Source organism: Phymastichus coffea, unplaced genomic scaffold, assembly GCF_024137745.1.
Source record: "Phymastichus coffea isolate CEN01 unplaced genomic scaffold, Cenicafe_Pcof_1.1 PCOF00031, whole genome shotgun sequence".
NCBI lineage: Eukaryota > Metazoa > Arthropoda > Insecta > Hymenoptera > Eulophidae > Phymastichus > Phymastichus coffea.
In genome coordinates this window covers 1,255,323-1,282,534 of record NW_026706842.1, presented here as the reverse complement: position 1 = coordinate 1,282,534, position 27,212 = coordinate 1,255,323, and the positions used below count along the sequence as shown (strand labels likewise).

At 36.7% G+C, this 27,212-nt stretch overlaps 1 protein-coding gene across 1 annotated transcript; it reads left to right on the top strand.

The window, feature by feature from the left end:
• Nucleotides 1-849: 849 nt before the first annotated feature.
• LOC131663185 (uncharacterized) lies at nt 850-26,396 on the top strand. Its single transcript, XM_058933386.1, has 2 exons — nt 850-1,273; nt 24,726-26,396. The coding sequence occupies exons 1-2, from the start codon at nt 1,214-1,216 to the stop codon at nt 26,394-26,396; spliced, it is 1,731 nt and encodes a 576-aa protein (XP_058789369.1). The 5' UTR covers nt 850-1,213.
• Nucleotides 26,397-27,212: the final 816 nt, after the last annotated feature.

Sequence of the window (27,212 nt, the reverse complement as noted above, 5' to 3'; positions counted from 1 at the left end):
TCATAGTGAATTTTATTGCAACTATCGCACATTTTATCATAGCAATTCTTTCAGTGCAGGTACAATAAAAAAACTAGCGTAACATACCTAAAAAATATCAGAATTATATGTATTGAAGCAACATATGCATTTTCGCTGTCCGTTCTAATTGTTTCACTGTTCATTGCTTGAGATTGGCAGCCTGCGCTATCAATGTGTATACATTTCATCCAGTAAGATTCAATAAAACGATTGACCACCTCAACTGTGAGCCACTGTGTATTGATATTTTTGAATTGTAGACTACAACTGGCTGGTAACTGGCATGGCATTTTTATAACGATAATTCGTAAAGTGATCATTTGATTCCACTAATACGATAATCTTTCGTTTGAACTGTCAGTTTGCAACTGTCAAAGAACGAAAAATTGTTCTTCCAATTAAAAATCAGCTTACTTATTATAGCTATTGAAAAATTGAATTTCGGAGTGGAGAACTGAGAATAACATTGAGCTAATCGAAAATAAGGGTAATAAAATATACAGGTTAATATAATGATAAATATAATTTCTTCCGAGGGTGACAGAAGATAAGAATGAAACGGCGTTCGGATGATCCATTGGAGAAAAGACCCTCAGTAATATTGCGCCCTCATGATCAGCGGCGGTCATAGGCGCGCACCTAACTGCGTCGCGCGAGTGCGTCGAGGTGAGGGTAAGCAAGACTTAGAGAGCAAGTATATGGAGACTCGTGTGTGTATGCTCACGGCAGCAGATATCAGCTGTTACCGGCGGTGGCGGCGGCGGTGGCAGCTGCCTCAGCTCGGAGGCGAGCGGTGAGCGTGTCAGTCGTCAGTGCCCTGTGCTACGGTTAGGAGCGAAGCCGCCGTCGCCGCCACCACCAGCGAAGCCCCGCAAAGGCTTTCTATCCAGCGAGGAAGCGCGCGCGCTCTATCCTTGAGCCGCCGCCGCCGCCGCCGCCGCCGCCGCCGCCGCGCGCGCGATACCATAGCCCGCGATATAGTCCGAGCTTTTGGACACTCAAGATTCGACGCAGCGAGCATTTCCATTGTCTCGTTATTACAGTTTCTTTCATTCCTATTTCGTTTGGCTTCTGCTTCGGTCTCTCGTGCTCGTTCATGGTTGTATTGTCGCGCGTGGTGCCAAGTGAATGCCGGAACAGCACCGCGATGATATGGTGATACGGCACGAGTGAGAAGGTCAGAGGGTACGTCATGGCGTGCAGCGGCTTTTCATTTGGACGGAGCGTTACCAGCTCAGCGCTTGTCTTACTGGTGAGTTGATGTTGCTCGGCGCCCATATTACGCGTTCTTGATTCTTATTCGATATATACGTATGTAGCAGCTACTTGCCGGGCAAATATCCAATGACGAGCCGACTGCGTTTAACACCTGATTATACGGACATGCTCGGGTGCTATGGAACATAATCAGTGAAAGCCGATTTTGTCGCGCTTTCGACGACAAATTAACTTTGAAATCATGCTAATCGACTGCATTTCTGAGAGTTTTTTTAGCGGTCGTCGGAAATACGGTTTGTCACAAAGTTGCAACAGATAGCGGCTAGTTGCGTAGGCCGAACTTTCAAGGCAAAAACAGGCCGCAATCGCGAGCGCGAGAGCGTTCGCATACACCTATATAAACCGCTATCCTTTATCAGCGTTTAAAGTCGCCTGGTTTCGATCGGCGTCGATCGGCGTCGATCGGCGTCGACCTCTCGCGCGATGCAGATTGTAAGCAGACCGAGACGAGCATCGTTACGTATAATATTCTCGATTGGCGACCACGCGAAACTGCAGGCAGCGTTAAGGACCACTGCAGGCGTTAACCCAGTTGCAGGCCGACTGTGGGTGCCTCGTGCGCGCGTCCGCCCGCGGCGAAGTAAGTGAGTTACCGTACGCGATAACCCCATTCGCGCGCGCGTGCAATTGACAAACGCGTGGCCGATCGGCCGCAGCACGTGTCGCCGGGGTCCGTTATACCCCGTCGAGAGCCGAGAGAGAGAGAGCATCCTCGGCGCGCCGGGCGTGAAATTAAGGCCGCGCGACGCGCGTCCTTTCTCCTTCGAAGCGCTGCACAAGAGGAGGAAGCCGCGCGTTATCGGCGACGCCTGATCGCGGAATGCACGGGGCGCTCTTTACCGTTATATAGACTCCGGCGCGTGTGCACCGCGTGTAACTTGCGCCAAGCGACAAGGGTTACGCGTGAGTGAGAGCCGCCGCCGAGTCAAGGATCACTCGCGCAGTCCGCTAACTATACAGCCGATTCTATATGCGCCAGTGCTCTTATCCAGACAGCTTCGCTAGTGTAAGCAGGCCTGCCCCTCGAGAACGGCGCGGATTCGAGACATTCTTTGCTTTTCCAGCATTTTATTCTCGCTCTAGCGTACGCGTTAACGATTTTTTCCTATCCTAGACTTTATGTAGACGCGGCTGAATAGATATTTTATGTTTTAATTCTTGCGTCTCATATAAAACGGTAGCTTTCAATTCACATCGAAGGTTGTAGTTTTACGCGCATGTTCAGCGATTGCGCTAGTGACGATATGTACGTAGAAAATATCGTAAATCTTTGAATTTGCTAACTTTTCCGTGTAATTACCTTAAATCTGTCTGGTACTTGCATCCTTCCACTTGGTTAAGCGCAACATTACGTATGCGATAACCCAGAAAGTTCAGCTTTTAATTGCCGTATAAAATGCGAGAATAAGGTAATCACCGTTTACGCGCGAAAGCACTAAATTTTCGGAATTTGCGCGCGCGCGCGCGCGCGAGCGAAAAACCAGCGCAGCGGCTGCGGCAGAAATGAAGCTCGGCAAGCTAAGTAGCGACGGGGCGCACACGCTGATGATGAGAAAACAGTTGGGAATTGCCGAGGGGAAATCGCGGACTGACGCGATACGCGCAGCCAGAGCACCGTGTTCGCTTGCATGCAGGTCGATCTCGGTAGATCGAGCGTTTCGTTATGCAAGCTCGCGCTGCTAACGCGTGCCAATCGCCCCCGCCCACTCGATATTTTCCCTTCATTATGAGATAAAGGACGACGAGTTGATAATGCACTTTGCGCTCGCCTCTCACATTTTGCAAAATACCATTGCTCTCTTGTTTTATTCCATTCCACGTGGCTGCTGTATGCCGCGTACTCGGCTACGGGCACGTGCTAATGCTAGCAACGAGAAACTTCGTTCTTTAACTTTACGACCATTCGGTCATTGAATTAAGTCATACTACAATAGCACTTAGAGTAGGATCTCAATTATCTATAAATATCCAAAGCCCGTCTTACGGTAACCCGAAACATAATCAAGACTTCGGAGAAAAAAAATTTCACTCTCGCTTTACTCGCCGGATTCTTCCAAGAAAACAATTCAAGATAAATACACGATCGGCATCCTTTAGTTTTATAAATATGATTGATGGATCTTACAATATCGGCTTTTTCGAAATCCAACACGAAAATGATTTTCACTTGACTACGTAATTACACGTCGCGCTATCGAAGCCGATGCAAAGGACATCAACACACAACGCAGTAGGCGTGCATGGAATTAATTAACCCTGAAAAGATAGGTGTTCGCGCCGGCTACGCAGATCCGGATACGCGTGTTAAATTTATTTTGAGCAAAAACGACCACTTGGATTTGGTTACTCGACATCTGTGAACGTATATAAACCATCGGCGAAATTCCGGCCATAAATCATACTTATGTACCACTTGAAAGAAAACGGCGATTGTTAATGCGTAACTGCACAGAGAGACACGAAGCGCAGAGTTCAAATACTTGGATTCAATGACATTGATCTTTGTTGAAACTCATCAAGAGCCATGCTTGTGTTGCAGTGAATAGTTGCTAAATTCTGGCTAGGAAACTGGAATTTCCATTGTGAATTGAAACTTGGAAGCGATTCATCGAGCTAAAATAGAGAGAGAAAAGCAACGAGCTGAGCCTCGTTGAGATTTCATTACGGCAATAAGTTGGTCGTACGCACAATCAAAACAGTGGAAAGCCCACTGCGCGACAGACAACGAAATAAAAAGGGAATTGGTGTCGGCAGCTTATCTCTCGAATACATTTTTCAAATCGATCGAGTCAATCGAGCATCGATCACGCGCTCTCGAAAGAACGAAATATACAGGCCTTTTCGCTGGTCGTCGCGCGGCCTACGTAGCTAAGCACACACAGCCTCATATTCCCTGACAGATCTAATGGATTATACAAGAAGGCAGGCAGGCAGGCAGGCAGGCAGGCAGGCAGGCAGGCAGGCAGGCAGGCAGGCAGGCAGGCAGGCTGCCAAAGTATTAAGCGAGTATAATTCCACTTTACATAATGTGCCTCCGCTGCAAGAGGCCGCGCAGTTCAAACACTCATTAGACTTTATTAATTGCTTCTCACGCGTTAGCGACAGTCGCCTAATGGGCGCGCGCGCGCACGAACAAAACAAAAAAGCACCATCGATTCCGTATCCCCCTGTCTCTCGACTTGTTTTACCGCGGCGGCTATTGGTTTCCTTTACTCGCCTCGCGGCTACGACTCGCGCTATATAATTACAGAGAGCGCGCGCTAATAGTGTACGATCACGCTGGAAAGAAAAGATAACAGCTCATTATCTTGGGCGTATTACCTTTTTTCGAAGGAGCATCGATGATCTTGAGGATAAGTGACGATGTATTCAATCATTTTTCAAGTTCGTTGTACCTGTCCTCATGCTCATCACTCTTATTTTGGTACAAAGTTGCGTACGAGTGGCAAATCATAATCCGTTGAAGGATATACCAGAACGTTCCATAGAGTTAATTCGTCGTTGTCCTACTGCGGCAAATCAATCTCACGGCGCATTGCTACCGATTTATTTTGAAGTCGATCCCTCAGTCATGTAGTCTCACCCTGTATTTCCTGTCTGGTTCAACAAGACACTTCCTGCCGACTAGATAGCTCTGGCGACGTACCGTTCGTTGATCAGTCATCCAGCAATTATTTTAAGTGATCCGGTCTTCCCACTTCCAACCGCTCCAAGCCAATTAATTAATTTGTCATGACGCTAAATTGAAACAATCAAGATTGGCTCTCAGTATGGGGTGTGTGCCGCGTGTGCTAACCTGCCAGTGTGGGGACACAAAAATTAAGAAGTATAGCCGTATAGCCTAACGTGCCAATTATAGATAATTTTATTTCTTAGTATTGATGAATCAAAGCTACGTTTTCCTTGGGAAACTTCATACGCGTACTAAATTACTAAATCACGCGGAATATTCTTTAATCTCATCTTTTATGACTTCCTCAAAATGATCGGTTCCAGAAAAAAATGTTTAATGATATAAAAAATTAATTCAATTTTTTATTTCTATCGTTGAGCCAAAGAATATAATTTGTTTGATCGATAAACGTAGCTTCAAATTTGTTTAGTCAAACAAAGAAAACAATATAAATTTCGTTATCGATGGCTATGTATTGGCAAGATGTAGAAGTGTTCAAGCCATGCAATGGTCACATCTTGACCAGTGAAATTTGAAGAAAAAATTATTCCTGTAAAAAGTTAGTCTATACCCTTGTACGTCAGAAGAGTGACGGAGCTATTTTCTTGTCTCGCAGTCGCGCTCTGGTTTACGCTAATATATAATGCAATGTATCGGCCTCCGAGCACCTGAACTCATAAAAACTGCGAACAGCATTTGTGAATAATTCGAAGCGCTTGCGAAAACAGCCCCCGCTAAGCCCGTTATTTATGCGTCTTACAACTCTCGAAAACCACTTATACACTCCTACATAACATGAAAAATCAAAGCTAACCAGCATAACAATTCATAATAATGTCAGTTACAGGAATAATCAAATAATGAAAGAATATACTTGCAAAGTTGCTGTTTTAATAGCGTAAAACAATCGTCATAATCGAATGAAACTTAACAAGTTTATGTTTTCTCAATACAGATAATAATAGCAACTAAAGAGTAATTGTTAATAGCATTTCAGCAGAACTACAGACAACGCTGTTTTGATCTTTACATAACATTGATAGCTGTTATCAATATAGCTATAATCTTCTAATAAAGTAAGATTTTAATTAAAAATATAAAATTTTGTCATTAATCACGTTAAAGATTTTACATTGCAGTTAATGTAATAGTATAAACCATTTCGTAACTATGATGTACTATTCATTAAATTCTTTTAGTATGAAGTATCTAAAAAAATTTGACACAAAAGTTCTCCATGTTTGGTTTTCTTACTGTAATTATAATCAGACAATAAAATTATGTGTTAATATCTGCAATTTTTTTTTTGAAAAATACTAAATATTTCAACTAAACATGTGTAAACTTACTTTGATTTACACAAGAGAAATGGTTAAATTCCTTTTATCAGTTTACGATACGGTGCAGAAGCAAAGTTTGCCAAGATTCTTTTTTATATTCACGAAACTGTTGTATGTCCGGGGTGCAAAATTCCCTTAGGAGCCATAAAAATGTACCGGTCGATTTAATTGGCAGCAAAAAATGTAAGAGGTGCCAATAAAGAACATCAAGCAGAGCGGAAAAGACCGGACATCAAAAGGACCTTTTCTAAAAAAAACCTCTAATAAACGCTTTCACTGGAGACTATATAAAGACTGGTGGGCGTTCAAGCATGCAAATGAAAAAAATAAGAAAGGGCATTGCCGATAAGAGGATTCAAAAAGTATTGTACACATAAATAAACTGACAAACAATTATCCGATTGCTCTGTCCTGCCGGTTTTCTGATAATCATGTATCGCGCAAGTCAATGAGCGTGTGTTTAAACACGTGTGCAGAGAAATTTAAAAATCTGGAAAGTAACGTTTGGTATTGTCTAAACGCATTGTCGATAGCGTTGTCGTTTAGTTAATTCAAATACTATAGCATAAAAGAAAGAGCCACTTACAATCTGGCTATTTTTTATAATATATATACCACGAGTTAATGAATCGCTCTAATAAATAACGACATTCCTTAGCATAATTATTCATTCATGATTTATTATTATTATGCATAACGAAAAAACCTGTCATTTCATTTAATCCTTTCAGAAGTGCATACGAAGATTTTAATTTACTGAACGTTTGAAATTTTTATTTAAAAGGTGTATTACAGGTGTATATGTTCGTTTTAATGTCATTTATTATTTGGAACTATAAATATCTTTTTTCAATGAATATTATTAAGAATTGGTGGAAATAAATGAGTATTCAAAAGGAAAGGAATTAACTTTTTATAATTTCCGCACTTGTTTACTAACGCCTACTTGCGTCACACATCCTTGGGTCATTGACGTTTCTGCACCAGGTGGAAGACCTCGGCAAGGTCGAGGACGTGGACCTTCCGAAAAGATATGCACCGGTTTGTAACTGGCATAGGCAACTCTTTTTTTAATTTTTTAATTCTTTGGAAACATTTATCTTTCTAACGCAATTTCTTTCCTTTTAAATATCGATTCATCCGCTTTCTCAGCTTTACCTCATTTAAATCGGGAATTTTTTTTTGATTTCGTGATTGCTGGTACGTTCAAATCCATTGTTTATATTTGCGTCAGAGCAATGTTTTTCATTTGAAATTACGATCTATGCAGTGTCGAATATTGGTAGGATAGTTAAATTATTAAAGTATAATCTGACTTTTCCATTCCTAAGTTAGTAGATATTACTCGAAAAATAAATTATTATTTAAATTAATTTTTTTGGCTTATTATGACTTATTCGTGCTTAAAATAGATCAAAGCATTTGATGTAATAGGTAAGAAATACAGTCGCGACAGATTAATATAAAAACACACATACTATCACTCGCAGAGCAGCGAGTACTCGTCCTTGATAATTTTCTTGATTTCTCAATTGCTATATCTATAAGGTGAGCGTTCTCTTGCACGCTTGTATAAGATGTTAGTTGGACTGGAGGGTAATCGGTTTTATAGTGATGCCGATGCGCATAATCAAGTTGAAATCGATTGCAATTTCAAATAATCTTATGAAATACTGAAGCTTCATACAAGCTTATTATTATCGCGCCTTTAAATATTATCAGTAATCCCCGTATGTTGATAATGCATCTTAATATAATTATTTGTCTGTGACGGTGTTAAAATTGTGAATAGTCATCGCATTTTTAGGGTAAAAATTGTCAGAACTCGATTATTTTTTCTAATTTATTCAACGTGTACAATAACTATCACTGTCACTAAGTTTTCTAAAGTTTTTTTTTGTCCTTGTGGTCTGTGTAACGTTACTTAGTATAGGGATGCTTAAACTCGCCTCGAACACTGTATGTCTACAAAATAGAAGATGATTTTTCATTTCATTGATGAAATTCACGTAATATATTATAAAATTGTAGTATACGATACCTATTGAGTAACTATTAAATACCATTATTTTCGCCTTCAATCTGTTGCGGTATGTGACTGAATACATAAATGAAATTATATCGTTTAAAATTCACTTTACCTATGTTTATTTTTTTTCAAATCATGATTGTGGATATTGGATAATGATTGAAAACGTATTTCAGTTCGTCTACATTAAACTAGCACAACTTTTTAATTTTATACAGATACCTAGATTTTAATGAAAAATTGCGTCAAACCGCGAGTGTTTGAATAAATATAAAAAAAAATAAGTAAAGAAGTGCAAACGGTGTCTAGCATTGAAAAAATGCATAACTTGAGCCTGCGTCAGAATGTAGATTAATTTACTTCGATTAAAATCTTCGTAGACTGTATAATTTAAATTTCACTTTAAATAGTTCTCACGAAAGCAAGAAAGAGTGTTTATAATACGGTCAAACTGGTCCAATAAAAAATGAGAGATAAAAACTGAAAAAAGCTGACTTCGCTGAATATCTTCCAAAAATAATCCTTAACTCTTGGTACAGATGCACTCATAATAGTAATCCGTGAGTGTACGAGCTGGATAATGAAAAGAGATAAATAAAAGCACATATGTAAAGGGAGGAGGAGGGAAGACCAACCCAACGAAAATCGAGGCATGCCGAGAAAATACGCGGAAGGCAAAATAAAAATACAGTGGCCCCAGGGTAGATGTGGAGTTGGTGCATGCATAAGACGCGTGACATGCTGCGGGAGTAAACCCATATAGCATATATATGCCTCTCCGCGTGTGGAGAAAGAGAGCGTGTGTCGAGGATAAAAGAGAAGGAACAAGCGCACATACACAATATGCTAAGGGCCTCAGTCGTCGCGCGCGCGGCATTGAACGGCCTTCACGAATCACTGATTCTCTCTCTCACTCTTTCGCTCCCGCTTGGCGTATTCTGGTAAATATACCACACACGGAAAGGGGTATATTTATATAGCTGTACTTATTTTCTTCTTCGTTGTTGTCTTCTGCTCCTTCTACTTCTTTCAATATCCTCTCCCTTTCCTTTATCCAGCTTTCAGTGAGCTGCCGTTACATTCGAAGTTATTACCAAGTACTAATAAATTAACTATGATTGGCTTATTTTCGAAAGTATACCCTAGAAAGCATAGTAGTATGCGTGTTATGTTCCTTCAGTTTTTCCATGTAATTCTGCATTTTCTACTATTTTAATATTTGAATAGAATTGAAAATAGAGGACGTTTTAGCAAACAATGATTCTAATTTTAAATTATATCTTGATTATAAATTAATATGTCATTAGACCTTATTCGCTTAAATCAATCTTACCAAAATTAAAAGAAAAAACATGTAATGATACCATTGAGACTCGAGTATCAGGCATACTTTAGCGGATAATGATTGTGACGTTAACGAATAAAGTTGCACTCAGTGGAAAAACCCAGCAAACGAGCACTTTGCTAAATATAAGTTTCTCATTTTTGTTGTTAAGCGCGGTACACATAAATTTGCGCGGAATTATTGCGCACGTACATTTGCAAAAATGACTATTGCTTTAATTTATTGCGGAATAAAAATCAATGAACGTGTACTTATACATTCATATTATCTTACTCTTGCCTTCCTTGTTTTCTAGTTTTAACGAGTTTTTAAACGTTGGAGATATTCTTTGTCCAATGACCATTCATTCAGTTATAGTCAATCTTATATTTAGAAAATTCATTACATTTAGGTATAATTTAGGTACCTTGATCCGTTTTGAATACTTTATTGCTGCTGAATACTTTATTGACTACTGTGAATTTTGTCATTGAATTACCTTAATTTTTAATTGATATGTAAATCAACTTTAAAATATTACCAACATTTCCAAGCATTAATTTAATTGTCTGTAATGTATAACATATCTACAAATGACCACGCATAATAATAAAAATTACCGACCTTAATTAACCGGAATGTCTCTTTTTATCAGGAGCTGGCAATGCAACTATAATTATATCTGAATAACAATATAAATATGAACATCTATAAGCAGAAGAATATAGCTTGAAATGCACATATTATGTAATAATTTTCACGTTCATTTATCATTGATTAGAGAAACGCAATTTGCTGCAATAAGAGTCGCAAGCTTATTAAAATCTCGTTTGTGATTATTATGTCTATAATATTTAGATGTGAAAATATAAGTTGTCTCTTTAGGCAACAATAACTGCCAGCTTATCGTACCAAGATAATAATATAACGCCACTGATGTTTTATTTAATTGAAAATGAATGAATAATCTATCTTAATATTGTAATCAATTCCGATAAGTAATATCAGAAAAAAAAAACATTATTTGTCTTATTAAATTATAAAATTCATCGGAATGTATAATTTACATTTTAAAAGAAAAGTTACGCCTTTCATGTCTTAAAATAAGCGCAACGAGCTACGCACTTTCGGTAAATTTATCTCCATTCCTGCGGTTTTCCCTTGGATTAGTTATCCATGCGATAATATGCGAAATATAGCGCCGGCGTTTCTGTATGACCACGACCCACAAAAGAGGAGAAAATGCGTCGTCGAAATAAGAAAAGAAAAGAAAAGAAAGAAGCAGGACAGTCCGCCGAATGAGCGATGTGGTATGCAGTGGCAGCGGCGATTATCTCTCGCTTGCATGGCGCCAGAGGAGGACGATTTACGCGCCCATGAGAAGGAGACGTTACGCACTGGACCGGCGACCGCCGCTGGCTCGAAAACAACGTCGTTTCGTATTTCAACGAGAAAAGAGCGCGAGTGAGCCAATTAATGAACAGCGGATTCACGCCGACGCACGTGGGTATTTTACGTCGACGCCTTCATGAGATTAGAAATATATAGGTGACAAGTTTTAAAGCGAGTTTAACGAGAGATCGTTTCCGCTTTAAATTGTCTTCGCGCGTGTATCTTAATATAAATAACAGACTTTTTTGTAAGTTTCCAATCCATTTTTCTGACTAACATGACGTTAAGGCAAATAAAATTAAGACAAATAATTTGAATAACATTCTACAAATTAACTAAAATATTGATAGAATGGAACAGTTATATACGTCTTTCATGTTCAAATACATTAATAATATTGCAGAAAAACTGACTGCTGTTTAAAGTCATAACTAATGATTTTCTACTCACGTGCCCTTCAAGAGATAATCTCGTTAAGTATTACAAAATATTACATTAAATCTCTGACTATGCAGGGCATTCCAGCATAAAGTACCTTTTTTTCTCGGACTGCATCATAAAATAAACAAGTTGCATCAGTCGCGCATTGAAGTTCACGCTTGCTAGGGCTCGGCAAGAGAGTTGTAATTCAAAGAATGAGTAAGGAATCTTTCCGATGTTCTGCATTACGTCAAAAGCTAAACATAAAATTTAAATAAACAGAAATAACGCCAGTAGGAATAGTTTGTGATGTTTGATTATTGCTGCACTTTATTACGGTAAACCTGTAGATTAACATTTAAAAATATGAAAATTAACAGGAATATACGTTACGAAGTACAAAATCTACCTGACCGTAAAGAATAATCGTATGAGTTCAGTTCATACAATATTGCTATTCATAATTAAATGTTAAAGCAAGTCTTTTATTACTCGCCAAATAACGAATCTTTAAGTTACAAAGTATAAAAAAAATATTCGAATCTGAACTCTAATTTACCAATTGAATTGAAAAAACAAGACATACTACAATAGACGTATTACAAAGTCATGATTTATTGTAGCATTTAAGTCGTAATTATTTGTTTCACTAAATGTGAAAGCAGCAAGCTATAAATCAATGAAATCGGTTGTGTACAAAATTGTAAATAATACCTTAGTTATTTTAATTGCACAAAAGATATAATTGTACGCGCAAGTGACGTTGAAAATTACTATTATTCACGGGGAAAAGAGATTGTTAAGTAAATAAGAATTCCGATGCAAAACCGAGCTAAAAATATTGTTACAGTGAGGAAAGGTTAATTTATTCTGGAAGAAGAAGAAAACGTAATTTGTTGATGAAAATGAGATGGCTAACGTAAATATCAGGAGAGGTAAGGGCAAAAGATAAATTTCAATGAATGAACGAGCGAGCGAGTGTAGGAGTAGAAAAACGGGAATGCGAATATTGCCAATGCTATAATTCAAAGGTTAGAGCATACCCGGCTACAATTCCGAAGAGAGCAGAACACGTGCAGTTATCCTTTTTTCATAGGCAGTCTACCCATTTGAGCCACATAATTCATATCGATAAGCGATGGGGTCTAAATACATTACTATAATACTTAGCTGCTTCGGAATGCACTCTTTTACGAGTGTCTATTTCGTATGAAAAAAATATATTTTAACTGGCATTTTAAGTTTTTCTCTCAAAAACTTTTGCACGATATAATCCTGTTCTAGTTTGTAACCATTTCGATCGCATTTTCATAAAAAAAAATTGGGAAATAAGATTGACAAGTTTCTTTATCTTTTTATATTCTTTTATATCTTTTTATATTTATAAGTTTCATGAATAATTCAAGATCAACGATATTATAATTTGTTATTGATAGAAAAAAGACGGAATTAGCTATATTTAAAGATCGAATATTTCAGGTTTATTTATGGCTCATAATAATAACGTAACAATTCATCGCTCAAAATGTATTCATACATCATAGGCCAAGAAAGATAAGAAAGGTAAATCTAAGAAAGTCAAAGTCATCATTAAATGCATACATTCTTAGACAATAATTTATGACTCACACGGTTACATAGGGGTTCGAATTTTCAGCTGGTCTGTAAAAATGGAGTAAGCATCGTTTCTTTCATTGTACCGGTAACATTTTTTATATTTTACAACATTTAAAAATTTCACAATATCCATCAAAATGTAATATTTGGTCGTGAATTTGTGAAAAAGAAGAAGCTAAGCAAAAAATTTATTATTAGTTCAAATACATATGGGAGATACCACAAAGAAAATTCCGTAATTCAACATCGCTTACTAATATTTTTAAATTTGATCTACCCTCTTATTCGAACCATTTTTACATATTTGATATGTAAAACTGAACATATTTCGGCTTAGTACGAAAAAAAGCTTTATACGCCTTATTAAATATTATGGTTTTTTTAGTAATTTCATACACCGCTAATCTTGTTCCGAATTTATTTATACTAGATATTATTTCAATCAATTGGAATATTATTGAAATATTTACTGAAAATTAAATGAAAATCTAATTTTTCAATCAAAAAACAATCCTTTATATTTCGTTGAAATAAAAATATTACAATTATTCCAAATTCCATCTAACGATAAACCATTGTAAAATTTTATCAAATTTAATTTAATTTTTCGTATCATAATTGTTAAATATGATTAATTACGTTGAAATTTTGAGCGATTGAAGTATTGCGCATTATTGGTTCGATTAATATTAATAATTCATTGTAGTTTTATCTAGTTTTATCATGGTTTAATGTAATTGAATGAAATCTTTAAGAAATTGTAGCAGTGTAACTTTCAAAAAATATTTTTATATATTCAATCTTTTATTTACAAATGGCTAATTTAAATTAATCACCTGTCCTTGAACCTCGAATTAAAGAAAGTGTACATTGATCTTTAGCATATTCAACCATGCTATTTATAAAGTAACAATCACCGCCGACTATCCAATAAAATTTGCAGAACTGGTTTCATTGTTAATTAGCGGCGAACTTTCTTAATTGTCACGAGCTGGTGTATTTCTTTGAACCTTCTGATATCCTGCTGTTTCACATAAGATTCTAAGATTTTAGTTGATCCTTTTTTACAGTTTATGGAAAAAAAATTAATTTGTATAACCTTTAGGTCACTTTATTGTGTGTATCATTAGTTATAATTAATGACTGTAACGAAAAAAATAAAGGGGTATAGCATTTTTATTTAAACATTGAAATAACCTATAATATAGAAAGTTATTTTGTTCACAATTAAATAATTGGTAAAAAAGAATTAATATTGAGAAAGATTTGCGTACTACAAAGAATATTACTTCGTAAACCTAGTAATTTTGAGCTTTTTAGTGTTGTATAGATACTTTAATCCTGAAAACAATAACAGAAAGAGAAAGGATCATAGCAAAGAATAAATCATCAATATAAATATAGAAGAATAATCGGTTGATGACATCTCTTGGTTAATATTTTCCTCTTTGTGACGCCTCAAGACACACAGCAAACACACGCTCTTACACGTGTTCAGACAAGAGGGCGAGAGAGAGCAAGTCAAGTGCCCGGGTGCAACGTTGTGCAAGTGTGCGTATAATAACACGTAGGAGTACCTTGGTTGGTCCAATATCGCCTTTCACATAACTGCGAGAGCAAATGCCGAGGCTTATTGCAGCTCACATGGCTGCGCACTTAACTACTTATTTGCCATTTGTCCATAATCCTTTAGCTAGACAAATGATTGTAATTGAAGTTCTTGTAAAACATATCAATGTTCAAATTGAAAACTCCATTTGTCACTATATAGACTCGGTTATTTCTAATTTATTGATTACTTCAAATTTCTTTTTATATTACAATATTTTTTTGTTATTTCTGTAGAAACTTATGAATCCTAAATAATAAATCCTACAAAGTACTTTGATCATTTACCAATAAATTTTTATTAAAATCGTTAATATTTTTTTACACAATTTCACAGTTTATTTTATACGTTTAAACGGTAAAATTGATGTAAACGGGCGCATTTATGGACCTGACATAAGAATTAAGAAACATACGTGTGCAATGTTGAAATATCGATAGTCATCGAATTCCGATTAATAATCACGTAATAAGAGAAACTAGTCTAATTACACTAGAATGATTCTATACAGATTAGATTTTACTTTTATAATGTAATTTTACTATTTTCCAAAAAATAAAGAAAAACTTACAATTAGATTTTAATACAATAAAGTAAGAAATATAAGAAGTAGTGAAGGATTGCATAGGAGCATCAAAAACATGTACCTAATTTCAGTGTAGAAAATAATACTAATCATTCGTTTTTCACATGTACTTTAATAACTTTCTCTGGTATTACTCTTCCGGTCGTATAATGCTATCGTAGAAGACAAGTGAGAGTAGACTGATTCCCCTGGACCTCAACGAAGATAACAATCAACCACTCGGTGCATGCACCTTACGTAATCATTTGTCGAATGAACACAATACTTGTCGAACGATTAATACAAATAAAATACACATACGATACTTTTTGTAATCATGTCGATTTCGGTGAAGTAACTTAACATCCAATCCTCTTCGTTTAAATTATCTTCTTTATATAATATCGACTTTTTTCTTTTCAATAAAAATATTACTTTACTCAAACATTCAATAATTTACAATATTACATCGAGTTTATATTTAACTGAGAATATTTTATTTTTGTTACAGGTAAGAGTTAACTGGATACTTCTAACAACGAATTTGAGTAAGCTATACATTTATGAAAATTCCGTATTTACGTAAAATAATCATTCAGTTAAATCCTATCAGTATGTCTTTATAAATATTTGTGATTTTAATAATGATCTTAGTTCACATTATTTTGTATATAGATGTTGATTATTTAAAAATCATTGATCAAATTAAAAATCAAACGGTTTGTTAAAATAAATAGTACTTAACATACGGAAACATAAAATTTTAACGATACTGCAAATTACTACAACAAATATATTGTTTATAAACATTTTACAGAACTTTAAATCTTTTTCATCACTTTGAATCAACTTCATATTTTGATTGAATTCGGAAATAAATATATTTACCTGTTCACCTTACTAAAAGAAAAATTCACTATTAAATTTTCTTTCACAACAAATTCAATTAACATTCTTAGAAAAATTAGCATATAGAAATCTTTTAACTTGAATTGAAAATTATGTTCTATAGTTACTTCAATCTAATACAGAGCTTATGCGTACTATTTCCATGCAGCCGGCGATCCTCATTATTGAGACAAGGCTCGCAATTTTATTATCAACGGAAATGCCATGCATTGTACGGTCGCATTTAATTATATAAATTCGCCAATAAGAACCGTTTTTATTTTAAATCTACACGGTGTACAATAATTGAAAATTTTTATTTTTAAATATCACCAAATTATTTTGAATTATAATAGAGAAATGAATTTCGATATGATGGCAAATCCGAATCAGCTTGACGTTTTTTTTTTCATTAAACAATTATTGTCTAGAGGATAATAGTTTTAAAAGATTCTTGAACTGAGTGAAATTTTTATTTTGCAGATCGTAAGAGACTGTAATAAGAAAATGAATAAGAAAATGAATGAAAATTTAAATTATCGAAAGAAGAAATAACAATCAACTTAATATTTTATAAAAGTAAAATCATTTCATAAATAAAATTTTAACGCATTGTATTTTAACAGTGCAGATTAATGATTAAGATTAAAAATTAAATTAAAGAATTAAATTCAGAACTAAAATGTTGATATTTTCATATTATGATTATAATGTTTATATAGACGTAAAATACATTAAAGAAATATTTTGATATTTGATATCATAAAGGTCTGGAAGGTGCATTTTCATTTAAATTTTGTGTTTGAATCTTTTGTGAGGAAAACATTGAAAGAACGAAAGGGAAAAATACAAGAGGACACATCCTATCAAAGTCCATGCAAAATAAACCTCTTCAATGAGTCGAAAAAACGCAGCTGCAGAGCACTTTGAGACGTGCGCGCGCGCGCACACACACTCACAATACACGAAAGCCCGAAAAAATATAGCCGAAGAATTGCTTGGAATTCCTGCACGAGGAAAAGGAAAAAAGTAATGGTGGGAGAAGTCAAAGGAGAAAGAATACCCGGGAAAGAAGAATTTAAGCGCAACGTCACGCCTCGATTGCATGCGGCAAGGACGGCCGTCCGTGATTCTCGCTCCATCTCTTTTCTTTTGCCAATCGCGCAACGAATACGATAAAACACAATAAGCACACGCGAGGGCGTGCGCAAAGCGTGAAAGTTGGCGCTCCGCAGCTGCGCGCAGAGAGCACGTGTAGAACGCACGCAGGAGCACTCGTACACGGGATTTTCCATGTCGAGGCTCCATTTAAAAATCTTGTTAATGTCCGCCCAAGTATTGCTGCAGTTTTTATTTTTTTGAAATCCAGATTGAAAAGCACGGAAACGCAACAGGTTCACGCGGTAATTAGTGGTTTCGTTTCAAAACTCATATTTCTGCTTCTGTCGGCGGCGGTCACGTGAAGGAATCGACAGCTCTGACATCGTTTGAAAGCGTGTGTGCCCATCGTAAAGTAAAATTTATCCAGCCGCAAAAGCTACAATACATCATTGCACTTCGGCGATGTCAATATCTCATGTTCCACATAACAAGAAAACAATTCGTCGTTGTAAGACGTGGAATGGCCTACATACACGCTATTGTGCATGAATACGCGACTTTGGCAATTGAACATTATTAATAACATCGACTTCGTAGCTCGTTACGAACACGTATAACGACACGAGTGCGAAGCTTGTTGCCGCTATGGTGAAAGTCAGCGCGCAAGCGAGCGAACGAGCGAGAATCCAGCCGCGCCACAGCTCTGGAATTTGACGATAAAGCGAAAGAAAAGAGTGTACATACATATATACCTCTCAATTATTACGAGATCAGTGTACGTATCATAGAATGCGAAGGTGTACAGTCGATAACCCGATCAACAAATTGTTGCAACGCAAGTGCACGCTATTTTTCCTGCTAGGAGCGCAAGCCGAGCAAAATTTTCTGGCACAATTCGAGCGCGTTTGCTGATTATGCAAAACTATCCGTAGGCTGTCTAATTACGCAGGTATCCCACCAATATAGGACGAAAGTGTTTGCCCAGCACATTATTATAAAATAAAGTGATCGTTAAGCGGCACGTAACATTGAAAAACGTTAATTTCACGCCCACTTTTTCACGACACTAAATCTTCTTTAGTACAACAATCATTTATTCGACGTGATTGCGCCGCTATGTAACGCGAGCCGTCAAAATCCTTGTTAAGCGCAAGACGACAATACAACAAAAGCGAGATTGCCGTGCTGCAACGAAATATCCTTTAATTCATGATTCGCGCGCCGCCTCCAATGACGTGTACACGCGCACATGTACATAAATATATAATAACGCGAGGACCGCGAGAACAGCCATACGCACGCATATATACGCGCGCGCATGAAATTTATGGCACGCACCAACTACTTTCGCACTTATACATGCGCGTATTGTTGTGTTACACAACTTGGCTTGGCCGCACGTGATCTAGTTCTCGCGGGGTTCGCGACCTGAATACCGCGCAGACATATAACCTTCCGAAACGCTGATCAAGATAGTTCGAGTGACCTTCGCAATCGCCGGCGTACAACCTCTAGTGTATGTGCACTACCCACTTAGATCTCGATGATGGGCTTTACATGCGCTATAACAGTGCTCGAGTAACAGTCCGATATGTGTTTTATTAACCCTGAGTATCTTATTCTACAAGGCATCTGATCTATACGTGCTCTCACTAATCGATTTTAATCAGCATATTTTTATTAGTCTTTGTATTCCAAGCGAATAATTTGTATAATGATTTTTTAACAAACCGAATATTTATTTACGCACGCGAAAGCATAATTCAGTCGATATCAGCGGCGTAAATACAGTTCAGCCGGTACATATTTCACAATGAATATAGTACGGAAGCCCCCGAGATTTACCGCGGAATCCCCCATAATACCCAGTGCAAACACTGACTTACACGCTAACATTTTCATTTAGCGTTTGCCGACGACAGTGTCAGTGTATAACGAATTCCATCGCGGTGATATGCTTTTCAAAAATCCACGACGTGTCGGACCAGATTTCGACTGCAAACTTTACGGATGATCCGCTGAAATATTCAAGCTATCGTTCGCGCATACTCTGCACGTAAATTATGGCACGAGCGCGATAACGTGACGGCGCTTTGTGCAATTTACCAAGCGCGAGACTTTGGGCCGTTATTGTTGCTTGTGCCACTGCGCGACATGACGTTGAGCCACAAGCGAGTGAAAAGAAGCCGGATGGCCTCGCGCCGGGCCAAATTAATCGCCGCGGTCACCCGAGCGACACTAACCTTACTTTATTGCGGCGGTTCATTGTGCGCGCTCGAATACTCGGAATGTCGACCGATTTTTCTTCGCATCCTCGCAGTGCGGTTACCTACTGACTCCCTTTTACCTTCTCTCTCTTTCTCTGCCTGCGGGCGAGCTTTTTTCCGGCGCACCTCTCTCGTGCTCTTGCGGATTCGTCCAAGTTTTTTTTTTGTGCACGGAGGTGTTGTGTTGCAGGATCGCCGACTTCTGCAGAAAAATTTTCAATTGCAGAGACGTTAACTGGTTTCACCTTCGATCCGGTATCTCTGCGATGCTAATTGGTATACTTCACGTTTCAATAAACATCGTGAACAATTACGTTGGGACTATTTTCTTTTTTTCTGGCATAGCTATGTTGTATCTTCAGCGGTATATATCTATATATATATATGTTTTTGTTTTGGTATAGCAAGTCGACGTGTAAGTAACTTGAGTATCAATCGATTAACTTGGCTAGCACATACATCAACAACTTATACAGGGTTCATCGGCATATCCTTGCTCTCGAGGCGCGTCCCAGACAGGATAAAGCAGAGCTATTATTCGCGTCTCGTCACACACATTTTCCCGCGATGCGGCGCGTGTGCAATCGCGCCGATTATCCAATTTACCCTGCCTCGTCGAAAGCTGCAGCCTCACGATGCGCGCGCGCTCGATCGGACAAGAAAAAAAAAATCTGACAGCGAGGAGCGAACGAAGATGTGGCGTGAAGAATGCGTTGCTTCGTGATGTTTATCTGTGCACACCGGATTAAAGAAATGCATTGGAAAAACAGTGACGCAAATGTACGCTTCATTTCATTCTACTATGTCGAACACAATGTTCGATGTATTGCACGCGAAATTGTTGACCGTACGTTTGTGATGAAATTGAATTTGGAATATTGAATTATTGTTTGCCGATGAAATACATCATTAATTTTGATTTCATGTATAATTATTTGTATAAGTAGCTAAATTATTATACCTTAATTTTAACGAAACGCGTGCTATTTATAAATTAGTAATTAGCCTTCGTGACCATAAAATGCAAAAAATGATTTGGATGATAGAGTAGACCGTTGAGTTTGAAGAGATATGCTCACGTCGAGTTGTAATAAGGGTAAAAAGAACTGCAAAATTTCCATCGTGGGGCAGATAAAGGCGTCGCTAAGGTGTTGTACCTTTCGCTTTCTGCAAAAAGACGTAACCGCGGCGCCGATGCAAGTGCAGTGTACGACGCCGTGCACAACTATACCGTGACCTTGGCAGATTGGCCCTTTCCCCAATTCCCAATGGCTCTACAATGTAATGCCGCTCGATTAGCTGTCTCGACAATGCTTTGTGTACCGTCATCTTCGAGTCTTGTAAACAACGTAAACATTGATCGATGGTTCAAGTTTCGACCGCATAAGTACTCTTCATTGAAAAATTTTCAATTACAAAGCACGTAAATCATTAAACTGCAAAGAAGGTAATCATAATCGCGTATGATGACAAGGCAGCGTACCATCTTCAACATGTACAGCTCTGCCAACTAAATTAATTGATCGTAAAATTTTAATGAAAGACACCAGGATTCGCACGTAAATAAACTTTATAACGACAATCATCCGAATGTTTAATAATTTTTCGTAAGTTTATTGGGAGTGTAAAATTCCACGGTACGTAAAACTGGCTAGCCGCCTTATTATGAAGAACAACACCTTGACATGCTTGTAAAACGAGATGCGATCAATGAGAATCGAGCTTTCAAGCTCTTCAGCCTCGCCCATTCGTGTAAATCTGCTAAACTGATATATCAATGTAGCTTGACAGCTACTGCACTAATGTCAATATAGTTGTTGTACGAACTCAGTTGAAAGCGTATTTACTGATAACTAAATCTTGAGAAATCAAGGTCGTTCAGACTTACCGACTAGCGAGCCCACCATACGCGTGTCGCAGTAGCTAATTACTTGTACTGCTATAGTCATAGACAATGTATTCAACTTTATTTTTTATTAATCTACATTATACATATACTTATAAGTTTCTTTAATACGATACGTAGTGTATTAAATGAAATTGTATTTTTTTACATCCTCGATTGGAAAAACCGAATTTATTTAATTACGCATGAATGGATTAAGAGTAATAGTACATTACATGTGATCGTCGCCCGTGCGGAGACCATCTACTTCCCGCATACGTTACGTACACTATTTTTTCACACTTGTGCGGGAAGTTCGAGTGCAGTAGGTTTATGTGAGCAGAAAGAGAAGGAAAGGAAGTTTCGGCTGGTGCCCTCCCTCGTTCGTAAAAAAATATGAAAAACTTTTGAATTATTAGTTACAAAATGAATAATTATTTCTTGAGAAATATTTCTTTGAGAAACCCTATGGATTTTCCCGCATTCCATCCCTATGCTAATTGCGTTTTCTAACGCTCCGTGCGGAAAATAATAGTGCTCAAATTGGGGAAACCCATACTCGACCCGTCTTTTATGACAGGCCATTAAGCGTCAGTACAAGCAGTAGATCTGCGTGTACCTTTACCTACTTTTACTATTCCGCATGCTTATCTCTATCTATTTTTCCTTCCTACCTTCCCGCACGCTTAACCCTACCTACTTTTACTTCCCGCACGCTCTCGTAGCTCTTCCCGCACGCCGAATTACTGTGCGAGAATACTACACTTCCCGTACAGAAAAGGGTGCGGGAAATCGAACTTCCCGCACGCCGTGTGGAATAGTACATTACGATACAAGTGCGAGAAAGTAGATTCGTGTGTCATGTGGCGTTTACGGCCGAGCGAAGCGAGGGTGGAAAGCTACACCAGACGAGAAACTCTTTCCCGAACATATGCCGTACCGTTTTTTTTTGATACGACGTGTGGAAAGTGTGATTTTCAACGCACGTTTTTTGCCGAGCGTGCGGGAAAAACGCACTTTCCGCACGGAGTGTCGAAAAATAATGATAGCCCAATAAATACTTCATGATCTAAATCGAAACAGTCGATAAAAATATAAATGGCTATAAGCTTGAATTGATTGATAATAGTTGAATATTGCTTCTCTTGTACGAATATTGAACAGTAATATTATTTTATTGTTTTTTATTTATTAAAAGAATAACGTTGCTCCTTACATCAACATATCTTGTTGATGATTTAATACCCGGATGCATTGATAAAGAAACATCAGTACCAACATTTTTATTTCATTGCACAAAAAGATCGTTATTCATAGATTTTCTGTTAAATACGTCTACATCCAATTAACTCGTTTCGGCCGGAAACGCCACTTTCGGTACACCGGTCTTCGAGCGCTCATAACTAATGTTACAAGCGTCAAAAAAATCATAAAGACCATATTCTGAAAATTTAAGAGATGACCTTTCCATTGGTGTCCATGAAATTTTTACGAAAAATTGTTTATCTGGGTAAAATTTAGTTAAAAAAAATACTAATTTTTCACATTTTTTGAAATCGAATTTTCAAAAGGTTTGTTTCCGGTGTGTAATGATATTGAAACTTCACTAACAAATGGAAAAAATGTTAGAATTTGATAAATACATGATTCTCGGATGAATTTTCACCTGGGAGTATCTGAAATGGCGACTCAAATGCGGAATTTTTTCCGTTATGTTTATGAATTTTTTACTAAAAACTATTGACTTATAGAAAACCTACCAAAAGAAAAAAGTTTTTGAAATCATGAAAGAAATGCAATGGAATTTTTACAAAGGGCTTCAAGAACATTTTTAGTTTTTGATTAAACAATTGTAAGAATATGTTATTCTTAAAAGTTACCGGTTTGGAATCAACTTCGAACCGGTCTAGATGGATATTATGGACGCGATATCTGAATTTAAAGGATATGGGGTGTCGAAGTCAGTTTGACCAATGAGTCATTTCAAAATAACGCCTGAAGTGCAAAATTTTGGCCGAAAAATTAATGAATTTCTTTCTCGGAAACAAAGCACTTTACCAAAAAATTTCTTAATCAAAAAATTGCTTAGAATTGGTCAAAAAATACACTTGAATTTTTTCGAGAAGTTCTGATGAACTGTGATTTTATAAATTATCAATTTTTGATAATTATAAAAATTTATCAAATCGTTTCGAAAAAAATTTAGATATACTTCTTGGCCGACTAAAAATTTTTTGTTTTTAGTAATTTTTTCGTAAAGTGTTTTGTTTTCAACGAAAAAATTCTCAATGATTACTTTTTAATTATCTGATTATAAGATTTTGAATTTTTTTTCATAGAACCAAGAACTTTACGAAAAAATTACTGAGAACAAACAGTTTTTAGAATTGGCCAAGAAGTATATCTAAATTGACAATTAACAAAATCAAAAAAGTTGATCAGAACTTCTCGAAAAAAATTCAGGTGTATTTTTTAACCAATTGTAAGCAACTTTTCTTGCAAGAAATTTTTTGGTAAAGTGCTTCGTTTCCATAAAAGAAATGTTTCGGCAAAAATTTTGACTTCGGACGCCATTTTGAAATTTCTCATTGGTCAAACTGACTTCGATACCCCATATCCTTAGATTCAGACATCGCGTCCACGATCTAGACTAGTTCGAAGTTCATTTCAAACTGGTAACTCTTTGAAAACTCGATTTGAAAAAAATTATCTTCGATAATAGTGATGTTTGTATTTTAAACAAAATTTTTCAGCACACAAATGAAGTTCTTCGATCATTTAAATGATACCACCCAAAATAGTACAGTTCAAACTATCAGAATACATCTATTGCAATTTTTTTGCTTCGAAATGCAATAGCTGTTAGCGCTGAAAGAGAGGTGTACAAAATATGTCGAGATGGACGTTAATGGGTTAAACTACATTTTACCTAGAAAGGCAATTTTTTGCAAAAATTACTTGCATACATAAAAAAAATCATCTCTTAAAATGTCAGAATATGACGCTCACAATTTTTAGTTACGCCTGTAACACGAATTATGAGCGTTCAAAAACCGATGTACCGAGAGTTGCGTTTTTGGCCGAATCGGGTTAACTAATGAGCATGGTATCAATAAGACGAAATCAAACTCGAGTGACCTTTCCTCCTCGGAAGGGTGCTTTATATGTTGAATTTCGAAAATTTTATACCCGCAAAGCTAATTCTAAAATAATATTCGAATTTTTTTTATTTGCCATTTCACATTTTGAAATATTTTTCTAAAATACTACTGATGTTTATTTAATCAGATTAATTAGTTATTTTTTATGATTTCAGATACTGCTCCAAGCAGTTTTAGTATGGGAGCGAGGTTTCATGGCGCCAGCACCAGTGAAAAAAAATGATATCCTAGCTGGTACGGAATTTTTATCCGTCTTCATTAATGGAGCTATGGCTCCCAGGCCAACAAGGAAACGTCTCAGTCTTCGACGAGGCAATACTGTTATTGCAGATAATGTGCCAGCTGAATCGAAAAACGACGAAGCCAATATTTTTCGAATATCGCGAGCACCGATTACGATAAAACCGACAGTAGCAAGACCACGAACTATAACTACCATTCCTGATGATAGTATGCAATATTATCCAATCAGTCGTAAGCTTTTAGATAATAAACACCACAGCCTTGAAACAATTATAGACGATTTACATCGACCTGGTAACATTTCTTCTAAATTTATAGCAAAACAAGATGTTTTAAGAAAACCTAACAATAATAATAAGTCCCCGATAAGAATAGTAAAACCTATCAACCAAAAGGTCATAGGTGTCAGTGTAACATCATCTGTGGCAGCAACACCGTACATAGTAAGAGTCGAACATAATGATCAAAATGGTATCCCTATGATAACACAATCATCCCCTGTAGTGACAAGTACTATTTACGTTACACCTAATCCACCGTTGGCAAAAGATGTGACATCATCGCCAGCTAGAATTGTCACAGAAGAACTCAGTAATATCGTTTCAGAGTCAAACAGAAGTGAATTTTCAGTGGATGAAAGTGTTCCAAGAACAAGCACACACAATCGTGCTTATACTACTCCAAGACCTACAGCTAGCTATCATTCTAACTCCAGGGATAACAATCAACCTACAGATTCTGCTGTCAGTGGTAGCAATTCCGAGCCTGTTGAGCAAAGATATGAATTTCAAGAACATAATTCTGAAATGAAGGAAATAAACCACGAAATTGCAGAAGTTCATGCACCTTTTTTACGCAATCAAGGTCGTAAAGTTGGTAGACATTTTGAAGACTCGACATATAATCAACCATCTGAAATTCACAATACTAAATTGGAAGGAAAAGGCTATGAAAATCAGAAATCTAAAGCGTTTGAAGAACAAGCAAAAATATATAGTGAACCTGCCAAAGTCTATGGTGAACCAGAAAAAGTGTACAGTGAACCATCTAAAGTTTATTCTGAGCCAGCAAAGATTTATGGAGAACCATCCAAAATCTATAGTGAGCCTTCAAAAATTTATTCTGAACCAGCAAAAGTATATGGAAAGCAGGAAAAAGTTTATTCTGAACCCGCTCGAGTATACTCGGAACCAGCTAAAGTTTATTCAGAACCTGCTAAAATTTACGGTGAACCAGCAAGAGTTTATGATATAAATGGTCATCCGATCGGCGAACCCGATGAAAAAAATTATGAAGTTGATGAGGCAGTTAGTGTCGGTAGTAATGGAAACGTTCATGGACCGCAATCTATGACTGAAGCTACAAATATCGACGAAGATGGCCACAAAGTGGGATACGTCGTCGAAGGGCGTAATTATCGAAAATATCGCGTTGAAGAAAGAACGTCGGATGGATTTATTGTAGGAGAATATGGAGTTGTTAGTCACGATGATGGATCACTGAGAGGAGTAAGATACACTGCTGACGGAACTATTAATCCACGGCTCATTTATGATGCTCTCATGAAATTTTTAGCTCTCTAATAACAAATATCTTTTAGTATTATACTATTTTATAATATTTATTTATATACATTTTTAAAAGAAAAATGTTGTGAAAAATTAAAAAACATCACGCACATATGCTACATTGCAAAGGCCTTTATGTGAACGAAATTAAACTCGTACAATACTGCTTATCTCATATGAGAATTTAGTTTGAGTTTTAGTCTTTTCATGTACTTCGAAAATAGGAAGCTTAATTTATTTCCCTTTTGCTATAGAAAATTTTCCAAATTCATTTATTTGCTCAAATCATGTTTATAGGTATACATATAATTTTTCATAATGAAATACTCGTAAATGTCCTATAATTTAAACCAAAATATTTTTATATATTCCCTTTCTTGATTATGTATATTTGTCAACAGTTAACCCAAGAAATTTATTTATAAGGTACATTACACTACCACGGTTTTATTAGACTATTATTGTTTTGTTATTGATTACAAAACAATTTTTCATTTCATTTTTTATTATTGTAAAGAAAAAATTAAGAATGTTTAATCTTGAATTTCTGTATTAGTTGCAAATTGCTAAGGTTAGATATGCTTTCTTTTATTATAAAGGCTCTTGTAAATATCTTGATATAGCTCATTTTTCAGAATAATATTACATTTAATGCCATCGAGTCATGATGACTAAACGACTGATTCCTTTTGTTCTTTTGTTTATTCTTTCTTGCCAACTCAACTGCCTCAATATTATAATTAAGAGCGATATTTAGTTCATAGGTTTTAGTACGCAAGAAATTTGAATTTGCTTTCGAAATATATACCAGAAGGTGTCTACTATGAATGC